This window comes from Cinclus cinclus, chromosome 12 (assembly GCF_963662255.1).
Source record: "Cinclus cinclus chromosome 12, bCinCin1.1, whole genome shotgun sequence".
Taxonomy (NCBI): domain Eukaryota; kingdom Metazoa; phylum Chordata; class Aves; order Passeriformes; family Cinclidae; genus Cinclus; species Cinclus cinclus.
The window spans coordinates 9,973,438-9,987,610 of NC_085057.1; the positions used below are offsets into that span (position 1 = coordinate 9,973,438).

The following is a 14,173-nucleotide window of genomic DNA, read 5'->3' on the forward strand; positions in this document are numbered from 1 at the left end:
GCGGCGCTGCCCGAGCGGTGCCGGCGGGACGGCGGGAGCGGAGCGGCGGGGCCCGTGCGCGGCGCTCTGCGGAGGAAGGCACCGGCCGGCTCCGCCATGTCCTACTGCAGGCAGGAAGGTGCGCCCGAGCGTCCTCGCAATGTCACCCCGCCGGGCGGGCTCGCCGTGAGGCGGCCGGGGGTGGGTGGGTGCGCCGCGGGGTGAGCGCCCGCTCCCCGCAGCCCGTGAGGGGAGGGCGCAGCCGGAGCGGCGAGGAGGCGCGGCAGCCCGCGGTCCGTGTGCGGCCGTGGCGGCGCTGCCTCCCCTCCCGACCTTTCTCCTCGCAGAGGGCGGGAAGGGCGGTGGGGCCGGGAGCGGCCGGAGGTGGCCGCAGGGACCGTGTGCGGACAGGGCGGCTCCCGGCCGTGGAGCGCCGTCTGCCCGCAGGGCTTACATTTATCCCAGCCTGGCCGGGTGGCCGGAGCTGCGGGGTATTGCCTTTTATAAGGTCGATGGACGGGGTGGGTAGAGGGCGAGCTTTTCTGTGTCCGTATCATGTTGTACAGGTGGTGGCGTTTATGAGGCTCAACCACTTTTTGAAGTGGGAGACCCGTAGATAAGTATCTGGATGTATATCTGTATCTACATATATAAATAAATATCCTTGCTCTTAAGTAACGTGAACTAGCTGAATGTAAAGTTTCAGATTGGGAAAAAAGCGCCAGTAGTTTTAAATGCCATTTATTAGTTACAAACTTGGACACAGACTGTAAACTACATTGAGGTAGTTATAACCTATGGACCTCTTTTATGCTTTATCCTGTTGTTTAATTTTGCAAGATCTGAAAGTTGCCTTATGCAACCCTAGAAAATTGCAGTGACGGGGTTAGAGTTCATGTGTTCCTAGGTTCTTTTATATATAAGAAAAGACCAAGCATTCAACATTGCAAAATTTACTGGAGTCAAATGCAGAGTTGTCAGAAAACTGTCTCCCCTTTTTCAAAAGTGTTTAAAACAGATTTATCTGCTTTTCAGACATGTTTAAACACCTGGTTACACCTGGTTACTGAGCAGCATTAAGTTATTGAACATCTGCTGGCTGAGGTCACACTGAGGGGCCAGGAGATTCTAGTTTCTAATATGCCAAGTTACTGTAGTGGCCTTCATGAATTTGGAGAATTCTTGGGAATTTACCTTTTTTTCCACTCATGGAATACCTAGTTGTTTGTTCAGAAGAGTTTCAGCTAGCTGTTCCCTGCTTGTGCATGCTTCAGAGTGTGTGTTAGAGCTTTGCAGGGTTGTTAGAAAACTAAAATTACTGAAGTTTCCAGGCAAGCTTGCCCCAGCCCTGTTATGGAATGTTTTAGTTAAATCAAGAGCAGGAAATTTGCTTTGTTGGATTTCTATCCCTTGTAATATTCACAGAACCTTTCAGTGTAGTTAGTTCTAGACAGTAACAGCTATCTTCTGTTTTTAGTTCTGATGGTTAGCGTAAAATATTACACTAGTCTTTAGTGAACAGCACAGTTATTAAGAAGTTCCTGTTCAACACTTCACTGCTATTTATTATAGTTTTTCTTTCACTCTTTCTTAATTCTAAACCTTCATCAGTTTTAGTTCTTGTTTTGGAGTAATGTGAGTTAGTTTTGAAACAGCTTTTTAACTTAGCAGTTTAGTGAACTGTACTGTGATCTGCAGCCATTACAGGACATTGCTATGAAAATTGGAGCTTTAGAATAACAGGATTTCAGGGTGTGTGTGTGTTCCTCTGAACTAGTAGCTGTTCTTACTGAAGGTGATTAAGTGCAACAGGTCATTCTCTATTAACATTAGTGCATCACATTGAATACCTCATTACCTTGTGGTGTTCAGCAGTTTTGTAAATGACTCTTTCTGTCTTGGATTGCTCTGAATTTTTGCTTCTTGTCTCCTCCATGGTAGGAAAAGACAGAATAATATTTGCAACCAAGGAGGACCATGAGACACCGAGCAGTGCTGAGCTGGTTGCAGATGACCCGGATGACCCTTATGAAGAGCAAGGTCAGTGGTGAGCAGAAGAACAGAAGTAAAGGATGTTAACATCATTTATAAATCCAACAGAAAACAAATCCTCCATGAATTAGAAAAAGTTAAGCATATTTAAAGACTGAGAGTAGCTGGTCATGCAGTAAATACCCAAACTGTTGGTGGTGTTAATTGCCAGATTAGGACATCACTAATGACATGCTTTCTTCCAGTATTTATTTTTCTACACTTGTGATGATTTTCCTTATTGGCCTGCTTAAATAATTGGTTGATGACTTTCAGTTTTGGTTAGTAGCCAGGGATATGCAGGGATACCTTTTCCTTTTATTAATAAAGTAAAAGCCTAACCAAGTTAAAATTATGATTGTTTTTTCTCTGTTTTAAGTAACAGCATGCAATTTTTAGAGAAGCTGGAGTGAGTTACATATCACTGTCATTGATGTGAGTTGCTCACCTGCCTGTGTGCAGCTGAATTTGCCTAACTTGGTGATTTCTGAATATCTGATTTAATATCAATTAATATCTGGCTAGTCTATACTATACTGGTAGCAATATAATCTATATCATTCAGTGGCACATGATGGGTAAGTTAAAATTACTGAGCTTTCAACTGTAATCATCTTGCCTTGAAAAGATAGACGTTTTCATGAAGATTACAGTTCTTATATGAAGTATATTTAACCTGCAAATAGAGAGTTAAGTGAGCAGAATATTTCTAAGACCAAGACTTAACAATAGTCTGGTTGCACAGAGTGTATTTTAAATAATGGGTGAATGAAATATACTTCCGATCATGATAATGTAATAAATTTTGCCCTGGGTTAATAATTATCATGAAAATGTGAGTTTGGGTTAATTTTATTTTCTAGTTGCCTCTATGTTTACAGGTCTTTTGGCCTCTTCACTTTGTGTGATTTGATTAGTTTCAGCTCAACTGGGGCTGAAGTAAATTCTTCAGACTCCTTGAAATTTAGTTAGGAAGTCAAACTTGTGCTTTCTAAAGTGGCTCCGGGACCTTTAGGGGGCAGCATTTAAGCAGTTTAGCAGCTGGAGCTCAGAGGGTCTCTTTGTTAGCTGATGGTGTGTAGTGTAATTTGAACCACACCTTCCTACGTCATTAAAATTAACATTTTTTCGTACATAGATTTGTGTTGAAATGTTACTGCATTCATCTGCCTATTTTGGCTTCATTACAACTATATGTAGTCACTTATATATCCAAAAGTTTTTGTCACCTGCACTGAAAAATCTGTTAAGACCTGGTGTGACATACATTTGGGTAATAAACTAGTCAAAATTAAAAAACCACTTTATTTTTGTTTAAATGCCATATCAGTTGATTGCTCTTATGTGTATTTTGCTGAACATGGAAGGGCTGTGGTAAGGAGAGGTGATGGGGCTTGTTTCCTAGCAATCCTGCATTTACAGAATATTAGAGATTATCTTCCTCAACAGTAGATCAGACAAGAAAGGGAGAAAGCCAGGAGCTTTTTATGTCACCTTACAGTCACAGTGTGTGTCTGTGGGATTCAAAATGAGAAACTATAAACTATGTTTAAGTACTGCAGATAAGTTTGGGTGGGGATTTTCTTTGTTAGTTTGTTGAGTTTTCTTCTTAGTGTGGTAAATTACTGCTCTGTTATAAATTCTGAAAAGGCACTTGAATCACCCAGGGGTACATTTCATTAGATCAGAAGAGAGAAAATGGACATATCACAGAATGTAGCTGTAGGGAGTGAAGCTTGTGAGCAGGAAAGACATGGGTGAAATGGTTTGAAGTATATTGAAATGCTGAAGCTCTGGCTTGCATAGCTTTTCTTTGAAAGAAAATTTGGAAGGGTTTTGCTGTACCTAATGTAACATGCAGGCTTTTCTAATTTAGCTTCTATTTGGAATAGAAGACTTGGGTTTCCAGTGTTCAAATTCTGTTGTATAATTAACTATGAGGACACTTTTAATCTTTTCTGCTGTGCCAAAGAGACCAGTCACACCTGGGAAAGAATACATGCATTATATAGACCTGCCATAATCTGCATTATTTTCTAATACACCTGAAACTTGTGTTTGTGTGGGGTTTTTTTGTTTGTTTGTTTTTTGTTTTGTTTTGTTTTTTTAGGGGCCTTTCTCATACTTGAGATAAACATCTAGTTTGGTATTTGGCAGTTTTTGATAGTTCTTGTTTTGCAGACATTAACAGACATTAGTCTTTGAGCAGTCTACTTGAGTCAGTCAATTGGTCAGGAAAACTTGCATTCCCTTTCCCTTAGTATAAAAAACAGTTGTATACTGCTCTTATTTCTGTCAATATTTTGTTGTTGTTGTGTGAGCTGGGAGATTTTGATAGGCAAAATGTTAATGCCTCACTTTAAGCTAAAAACATTGAAAGAAAAAAAGCCATGGGAAATGGAAGAGCAGGCAAACTGAAGTAAGTTCAGGTTAGGATTTCATAGTGCAGTGAAGATCACAGTTCACTGTGCCTTTTGACAGCTGTGGCTGATGGAAACAAATTCAGAATTCATTTGCAGTGGTTTTGAAATAGTATTGTTACTGTAAAGCTTCCTAGCCCTATGTGTTGCAGATGGTGGAAATTAAACATGAAAGACTCCTGGTTTTCACTGACATCTTGGCTGCCTTCAGTTAGAATAATTTTTTATTTTATTAAGCTTATATGAAGAAGGCAATGATGAGTTTTATGCATGGAAAATGATTTTTATTAGTGTTACAGCTGTGATGGGAAAGTTGGATAAAAGTACTTATGGAATTGGACTTCAAACACAGATTGTTGCTGGTCTTTCCTTTCTGTTTTTCCAGACTTGTTCCTGTCATCTTATTTTATAAACAGTTTTAAAGTGGTTTCTACAGGGGAATGATGAAGCAAAACTCCACATTCTTTTAAGAGATCACTTGATGAGTGATCAGATGTTCAGGACTGTTTCTGTGACTGATGATGTCCCTTTCAACTCTGCTTCCTGTCATCTTACACTGTGAATCCCTGGCAGATAAAGTTGTTATTGGGTTGTTTGTCATGTAACAGGGAAGAAACCCTTCTCAGAACAACAGTGGGTCTTCATAGCAGTGAGTCCAAAGACAAGTGGTGACACAGATGCAGATGGGCCTGCCTTTGTCCATGACATGAGCAGATTCCATGAGCCACGAGACTTTAGGTTGTGTGATGTCAGCAACCAGTGGCTCACACAAGTCTTGATTTGCAGTGATGTAAACAGGGTTGCTTTTTCTTGCAAGAGTGCAGGTTCAAGTAGATTGTGACTCACTGGATCAGTGAGGTTCAGGTTGCATTTAAGAGAAGTTTTAATTCAGTTTTATTTAAAAATAGTAATCCCACCTATTGCAGGCTTGTAACTCAGGAAGACGAATGGATGAAATCTCTTTCCAATTTAATTATGTTCCAAGCTTGCTGATGGACTTACTGATGTGTGAATTCTGCTGTGATTATGAATGAGGAAATGCATGCTTATGCATCTGTATTTTTGTTTCGTTTTTCTGTAGCATGGTTTCTGTGCACAGAACTTCTGAAACTGATGCTATTTCAGTGATAAAATAGGTGTAGGTCAGTAATCTTGTCATACCATAGAAGGTATTGTTTTATGGGATAACTCACATTAAGATTTGCATGTTTACAAGGCAGGTCTGGTTCTAAAAGGAGGAATCTATTTTAAGAGAATTATGTTACAAGTAATTTTATTGCTCTAGTGTTTTCAGGAACATTACAAATTTTGTTTTTTTCTACTTAAAGTGTTAGAAAAATGACTATAAAATGACTGGTTGATGTTAATGAGGAGGAATATAGGACTGCAAAATCTAGTTTACAAAGCAAATTGTACTTCTTCTACACCATATGATTAACATTTTTCTGCTTTATGTCATTTCACCTTGCCAGTCCATCAGTGAAGTATTTCTGTCAGGACTTTAACTGTTCCAGAGTGGAGGTTTACAGCTGTTCCAGTTTAGAGTCTGAAGTGATACTTAACTCCCTTCAGTTGTGTTCTAAAGTACAATTTGGTTTCTGGCAACCAGACAGGCAGGCTTGCTGTTCCTTGTGTTCTGTGGCTCATGACTTAATCTGTGCTTTACAGCTATACTGATTTTTGGTTTTGAGTTCTGATCTTCCAGTTGAAATTTCAAGAGGGAATGTTGTGAATTACTATTTCAGAGTTTATTTCAAACAAGAAGAAAAATGCATCCATTCAATTTGATATGAAGATTTCTAGTCTTAATCTTGTATTTAAATTCTTACTGTTTTTATGGCATGATTTTAATGCTTGCTTGTTCCCATGACAGAGTCTGGCAAATAGATTGACTTGACTTCTGTCTGTTTTGCAGTTCCCTTAGAATATTCTCAGTGGTATGTAGTCCAGGGAGAAGGACTTAATTCAGAGGTGGATAGAGAACTAATCTCACTTGTGCTCATTAAAGGATTATACAGATGAGAGGGAGAAACAGGCTGGCTGGGAAGGGAAAGGTGTTTATCAGCCTTGAAGCTACAGAGCTAAGATGACATTTTAAGTGCTTGAGTTCACACCTGCAGCCCAGCAGCTGTCACTGAGTGAAATCAATGTTTGGAAGGAGCATTAACTTTTCTTCTCTCTTGTTTGTTCAGGATTGATATTGCCCAATGGAGATATCAATTGGAATTGCCCATGTCTGGGTGGAATGGCTAGTGGTCCCTGTGGAGAGCAGTTCAAGTCAGCCTTTTCTTGTTTCCACTATAGCACAGAGGAAATAAAGGGATCAGACTGTGTAGACCAATTCCGTGCCATGCAGGAATGCATGCAAAAATACCCAGATCTTTACCCTCAAGAGGATGAAAATGATGAGAAGTCCACCAAAGATTTGGAAGCTGCCTCTATGGAGGCCTCTGCTGCCAAAGAAGAGAAGGGATCCAGCTAATGAAGATGCAAGGAGGCTGTCGTCTCCATTTCTCATTTTCAGAGACATGGACTTCTGCACTGTGTCTGTCTTCTGAGTAGTGAGGAAATGTTTCACCATATTCTGTGCACTGTATCATAATAAGTAATTTATTCCTGAAGGAGAAATCTCAGAGCTACAGCCTTGCAAATAAATACTGCAAAAAGAGTGAGTGTGTGTAAGTACTGTGTAACCTGCTTTTGGACACAGTTAAAACTTTAACAGCTGTTCTTTGCCCTCAAGTTTTCCTTTGGTTTTGACTTGAATAATGTCTTGAAGTACATAGCTTTCAACTAAAATTCTACTGGCACACCAGGTCTGTCTTCATTTCAGTATGTTCTGATCAGTAGCTGCTTTGTTGGTTTTTTTAAATGTATTCTGTCCTATCAATAGAAATTACATTAAATGATTGTTTTTCCTTTAAGACTTTTTTTCCAAAGTGATGTGAGACACTGGAAATGACCTAGATCTAGAATTTCTAAAATAATTTCAAATGGTCTTACTAGATTATGATTGCATTTTACTACTGGCATCAGATCAGGACTGCCCAGGAAAATGTTGAAATGCACATCTTCTTTGATTTCATTTACTTACTGTGATGGCTTTTGCATTTTTGAAAATGGTGTGTTGTGCAACTGATGATTAAGATGAATGAAAAGAATGTTGGTCACTGGCTTTATTTTTGCTCTGATAATACAGCTTTTGGGTTCCTTTGGTTATTGCCTTCTCCTTCGATGTATAGATGGGCACTTGTAAAATACTTTGAGATACAATAAATTGTTACCTGGTGTAATGATCTCAAAACAGATACTGTGACTTAAGTGCATATTAAAAAACAAATACTTTTTACCCTCACTGGAAGCTCCTGTGTCTTTGTGGTGTGGTGTTTTGTTTGGTTGGTGTTTTGTTAACACTGATTGGATTTAAGAACTATTTGGTGCTGTAACCTTGAACGAATTTGTGGGTTGTGAAGATCAGTTGCTCCAGCTTGTCAGATTTTTATTCTTACTCTTTTCTCCTCAGCCCAGGCAGGAAGGCATAAGACACCTAAAGCATTTTCAGTAGCTGTCATAGACTGGATCATGAACCAGCAAATAAACATGAACAGCTATTAAAATATTTGAAAACTGCTTAAGAGGTACAAATAATTTATTAATTCACTATAGTTTAACAGCTGTAGATAAGGGAGTACTAAATTGTCTTTCTGAGCAAAAGACAGGCTGAGATTTTTATTTTTTTTTTCCCAGAAGAGACTGTGGCGTTGGCTTCAGTAACTTTATTGCAGGTCGGTTTGGGGTTTTTTTTTCCTCTCCTTATGTGTTGGTTACCTCACCCAAAGCATAAAAGGTTGTATTGTCAGTAATGCTGCCCACAAAGTCCAGCAATGTTTAAACACTTGCCTTTCTCTGTGGGCAGCACTCTGGAGTGCTCTGCAGCTTTAATTTCATATAGCTCTTTTGTGTCTTGCTTGCATAAATTAATTTGGTGCCACCGATGTTTGTGATTGTTTAAGGGAATTTCTGTCAAGTTTTACAGTGTGTTTGAGGTGTTTCTGTTTCAGTTCAGCTGTTGGATCCTCAGAAAATGTAGGCAGTTAAGTGGCTGACAACTAATTTGTTTTGGGGGCAGCAATAGCAGGTACTCTTGGCATTGCTGCTTTTCAAAGAAACAAGGTGACAGAACTTCTCAGTGACTCTTTTCAGGCATAGGAAGCCAAGTGCCAAGTTAACCTGAGCAAACAGGCACAAAAGCAGCACAGATAAACTTTGGCTCTGAGGCAGTTGGGCCGTGAAAATGAAATCTTAGGCAATAGATGAGCACTGGGCACCAAATTAAAAAACAAAAATCACGTGCACCCAAGTTTCTGGTTGTTCAAATGGAAATCTAGTGCACTCTCTGTGGAGGGGTGCTATGTTCCAGCAAGTTGCCTCTTTCTCTTTTGCTGTGCTTTTCTTTCCCACATTGCCTTTGTACTCTAAAGAGTTTGGATTTATCCTCTGCAACTGTATTTGTAGCATTTATGTACGAAACATAAAATGTGAGAATCTTGGCCTACAGTAGGTAAGGATGTGCACCTAATCCTGACAGAGGGAACTTGGAGCATAGTCAGACACGTTTGAAGGTGTGTTCAGGGTGGATTTGCTTCTTTCTGACTGTTGTGGCTTGGTAACCTGTTGTACTGCATCCAGTACAAATATAAAATATGCGTGAGGATCTTATACCAGAAACTGAAAAGCACTGCGTGTGATTGAAGTGTTTTGAGAAGGGAGGTAATAGCTTTAATCCTAAATAGTTCTTTGTGGAAATTGGTTTTTTTGCTATGTAAACTCATGCAGTTGTGAATGCATAGATAATGTAACTCCTTGTTTCTGTTTACCAGCCTTGCTTCATTTGTGTGATTTTCCTCCTACAGTTACATGCCCCTGTTTTAAATCTAAAATCAATCAGTGGTTATTTTAATATATAAGAAAGGTAATAAAATGATCCTTGGCAATATGTGACAGGCCTGTGAAATAAGCAGATGATAAATTGCATTTTTATGGTGTGGATACAACACTTAGAGCTGCATATTTCTTGTTTTAATATGTTTCTTATTTTATATGTATATTTTATAAATACTATCTTGGTTCTCTGATATTTCTCACTGAGCTACTGGCTCTTGGAGAGGTAAAGTAGATTCAAATGGGTTTGAGCAATTGTGTTTATAGAGTAATTTCATACTGATTTTATGTTATCAGGTGCTTTTCTCAAGTCATAGCTGCTGCTATGTCAAGTCACAAGCTGTCATTGGGGGATAAAGAAAACTTCCATTATGAAAGAATTGCTCTTTAATTCTGTGCCTTTAGTTGATCTTTGTCCTATGAAAGCTGATGTGCTGAGTGTGATTAAATGTTTATGAAAGTTTAGCTAAAAGAAACTTTTAACAATACATGAAGCATCTCTAGATGTATTAGAATATGTTTCCAATACAAGTTACTTAGCCCAGACAGTTACATGTAGATAGAACTCCAGTTGACTTTTCTGTTCAGTTTTTAGAATAAAAAGACATGGTTTTAATTGTATTCACCCTACAGACCTACCATTGCTCCCAAAATACTCCCTTGTACCATATTGCTGGGTAATACTCCAGATTTGCAGTTTTACCTCTTCTTCAGTTTTTGCCCACCCTTGTCCTTCTGGTGCAGTGGTGAAACAATCTCTGCTTTTGAAAGCTGGGTGGACTGTTACCAGCTGGCTGCAATTCTTTCATGATCCAGGCTACAAATTTATACATAACTTGTGATAACTTGCTTGTTAGGATGGGATTGTTCTGCAATCCACTTAAACTTGAATCAGGTTCCTATATCACATATCCTGATATGGATAAAGATTGCCTCTAAAACTTGTCTCTTTTAGATGATCCTTTAACACAGCATGTATTCTAAAATGTGAAACAGTACTGAAAAATAGTTAAAATTAGACAAAATTGCATTTTCAGAATTGGTAGTTATTTTGTAGTTTTTTCTGCTGTTCTCTGCAGCACAGCCTGAGGGCATTGCAGAGACCTGACTTCAACTTGTGTGTAGTAACTTTCCTAACAGGTATGGCCTTGCTTCAGGTGCTAAAAGAATCTTTTTCTTTTCCTCCCTCCCTGCAAAAGCAGTGACAAAATGCTGGCTAGTAGGAGACATTTATCTTGCAGGCCATTGTAGGGATCATTAAATCTGGGTATCTGGCAGGGCTGTTTTGGAAACGAGATCTATATCCTGTGCAGTTCTGACTGAGAGTGTCCTTGTTAACCTGGCAGCAATGTCTCCTGTTTATCTGAGGCACACATCAATGAACCTACTTATTCCAGGGAAGGAAAAAAAAGGAATTTGTGTGCTTTTAAACTCTTGTTTTACCTCATTAAAATTCTATCAGTGTTAGTGTGGGACAGTGTAGAAAAGCTACCAGCAGTTTGTCATTTATTCTTTGTCAGCTCTCTTCACTGGAGATGATTTCATTTTGTTGAACAGGATCCTGTCTGCAGTGGTTTTTCAGCTGCTTTTAACCCCTCTGGAGCTGGTGTTTTGTTTCTAATGGTGGAACTGAGAGAAGACACACCCAACATATCAAGAATAAAGGAGTGCAGCAATGATTATAGCACCAACGTTTGTTTTCTAAAATGGCTTATTGTAAATTGATATTGATGATCTGTGAGCAGATAGTTCAGGCAGGCCAAAGCAGGGAGCACAGGAGGATTTGTAGTGATTCCACTACAATCCCTGAGTTTCCACTTTGCATTGGGCAAATTCATCCTTTTTTCCATGCTGGTTTTTTTGTCTTACTGTGTCACCTGAGACACACAGTCCCAAGGTACAAAGGTCCAAAAAACCCAGTTCTTTTTTGGTACAGGAATAACATGCCTTCTGTGGTAGCTCTTTTAATTTGCTATGTATGACCTGCTTGCTTGTTCTGACAAATATGCAAGAGCTTTTCCTAGGTCAGCTGTCATCTTGAACTGTCTTATGCTCATTTTCATTCCATGTACACTGCACAATTGAATAACGTTTTTCCTCTCTGAAGTCTCATAATGACATCAGTTTAAACTTTCCCATCATCACTAGCTGTTCTAATGTGATCTGTGCAATCCATTTCTATTTAGATTCTTATTTTCAGGCTACCTGGATTGGAGCACTGCAAAACAAAGACTGCACAGGGTAGCTCTGTATAAGTTGCAACTTTATTCTTTAATTTTTCTTCTCTGTGAACTCAGAGATGCCTGATCAGCAGAAGTAGTGACACCAATAAAAAGTCAAATTGGAGTCAATTTTAGAGAAAGATGTGTATATATCAAATACTTTTGAGATACCTGAAAAGAATGATGTATTGATTATCTTGTTTGCATACCACAGTGTTTCATTTGGTAGTCATTAATCACTGTGTTATCATTGGCCCCAAGACAACACACCAGGGTATCAAAATTCTTAGTCCAGGTTGTATTTCTACTAGCAGTAGCTAGTAATGCTAATAAATGACTGTGTCAAAAAATAACTTTCATTCACAGACGAGAATTATGCAGATGTTCGCCCTCCCCACAAAACCCCCAGTCTGGCATGAAAAGTGGAATAGAGGTGTTTGCTTTAATATGGTACTGACTATAAACCAACAGGGAATATCCCCATTGTCATTAAATAAGATCCCCTACAGGTAAAATGGCCTCTGTTGAAAAAGCTCATTCCTTAGTTTAATTCTAAACCTATACATGAATTTCATGTCTTGTGAGAGGCCCTTTGAGATCAGACTGAAAACTCATGTACAGGTCTTGATTGATATTTGAAAGAGAGCTACTTAATCTTTTTGTTGTGAGACAATTTGTGGAGACAGTAAAGAAAGCAGTTGCTGGGCTCCTAATTTCATAAGGCTGACATTTCAAACTCTGCCAAATGCCTTGGTTAAAAAGTGTTTTATTGCATTAATTAAATAGCTTGTTGGAGATGCCACATTGTTGGATACCACTTTAGGTAACAACAAATAAATAATGAAATAAAAGGGGGAAAGCAATGTAGGAAGGCAAATCTGAAAACGAGAGAGGAAGGAGGGAGGAAGAAACACTAGAAACACTGTTTATATCCTGTTGGGAAACAAATTGGAGCTTTTTTTCCCCTAAAGATCTGCCTGTCATCCATTTCCAAATGAGCTGAGGATTTTTCTACTGTTCAATCAATGTGAAATTCAAAGTAAAATAGGAGTAAATAGAATGGAAGAAGCTGAAATTTTATGTTCTCAGGGGTAAAGAGAACAAATTGATGGCCTAAGTTGTAGTCTGGGACTTCCATTGCTCTGCATTAGTATTAGGGTTTTCTAGGTATCCCACTTACCAATCAGACAGTGCTAAATTAAAACATCTTCCCTAGGAGCATTAAAAATTAGACATGGAATTGAAATATGCAAAGGTAGCATGTGTGCTTGCTCTTTCTCTATAACCCCCTGAAAGACTATATATTGATTCATTGTAATTTCTGCTTAGATGAATGGAGAGTGCTCCAACCAGCTTCATTTGGTTGTGAGTCCTAAACAAGGGACACAGGTCTCAAACTACAGTTTCCTCAAAATTCTGTGGTAAGGAAGTATTTAAGTAGCTACCCCTTGATTACTATAGAGTAAAATTGATTTAGAAAGAATGCTTTTGCAGAGCAGAACTAATTTTACCTGGAGTGTGGACGTTACCATTCCTGCATTTTGCAAAGGAAGAAATAATCCTCAGACACTATGGGAAGGAAGCAGAGCTTCAGCATCTTACCCTGAAGTGTGAGCAAGAGAAATAAAGCACAATGAAAGCACTAAGTGCAATCGAAGGCCAGTGCTCTTGAGCACAGTTGGAATAGCCAGGCTGCTCTCCCAGAACTACAGCTTACCTCGTTTGATACATGCTCCAGCCAATCCATTTATCTCCTGTTTCTGCTTTGTACCTTTTGTAGTGTCACAATTTCAACATTAGAGCAGCTGCTAGTTCCTCACACTTTGGCTTTTTCCTAGAATTAAGGCTTGTTTGTGGTTATTACTGTGAAACCTCTGTGGTGTTACAGACTAAGTACTACAGCAAAGAGCTGGATTTGGAATGGACTTTGAGCCAAGGTGGTTTCTGCAGCAGAGCTCATCATTAAGCATTGATGATAGCAGTGAACATCTCTAAAGGACACTATCCCAACATAAACCACGTGTTTGTTTCTGGTCAGCAGGGGAATAATATTGTCTTCTAGAAAGCAGCCTGTTATACTGGCATACTTGCAGTCTGATGGTGAATCAGTATGAGCCCTCTTATATGCTTATTTAGTATTATGCCACTTGTAAAGCTGAAAAACGTTGCTGCCTTTTTGTGGTCACTTACAAAGAAAATTACACCCCAGTAATGAATATATTATGAAAGCAGTTTATGCATACTAATATCAGACTCTGACCTGAAGTATGGAAACACTTATCCATATCTCTAGTTTAGCCTTGTAGAATGATTCTGGCTGGAGTCAAGCTCAAGTGAAGAACTGACTTGTGCTCTATATATGATGCACTAGGTAATTTTTTATGATAAGGCTGTGCATTTTTAAAACAAATGTAGTCATGTCCCAGGTTTCCTGTCTAAGAACATGAAAGGAGGGATGGCAAGTCTGCTTTCCTCACTTCAGCTAGGAGCTTGTAGAATGGGAATGCATGAACTAACTACACTTTTCACTGCAGTGTTACTAAAAGGCAAAGTCCAGCACTGTAATTTCTGAAGCAGAAA

General features: G+C 39.1%; 1 protein-coding gene across 1 annotated transcript; it reads left to right on the plus strand.

Annotated features, from left to right (window-relative positions):
- The first annotated feature begins 6 nt into the window (after positions 1–6).
- CHCHD4 (coiled-coil-helix-coiled-coil-helix domain containing 4) lies at positions 7–8,774 on the plus strand. The gene is made up of 3 exons (XM_062500565.1): positions 7–118; positions 1,921–2,019; positions 6,623–8,774. The coding sequence occupies exons 1-3, from the start codon at positions 97–99 to the stop codon at positions 6,910–6,912; spliced, it is 411 nt and encodes a 136-aa protein (XP_062356549.1). The 5' UTR covers positions 7–96; the 3' UTR covers positions 6,913–8,774.
- Positions 8,775–14,173: the final 5,399 nt, after the last annotated feature.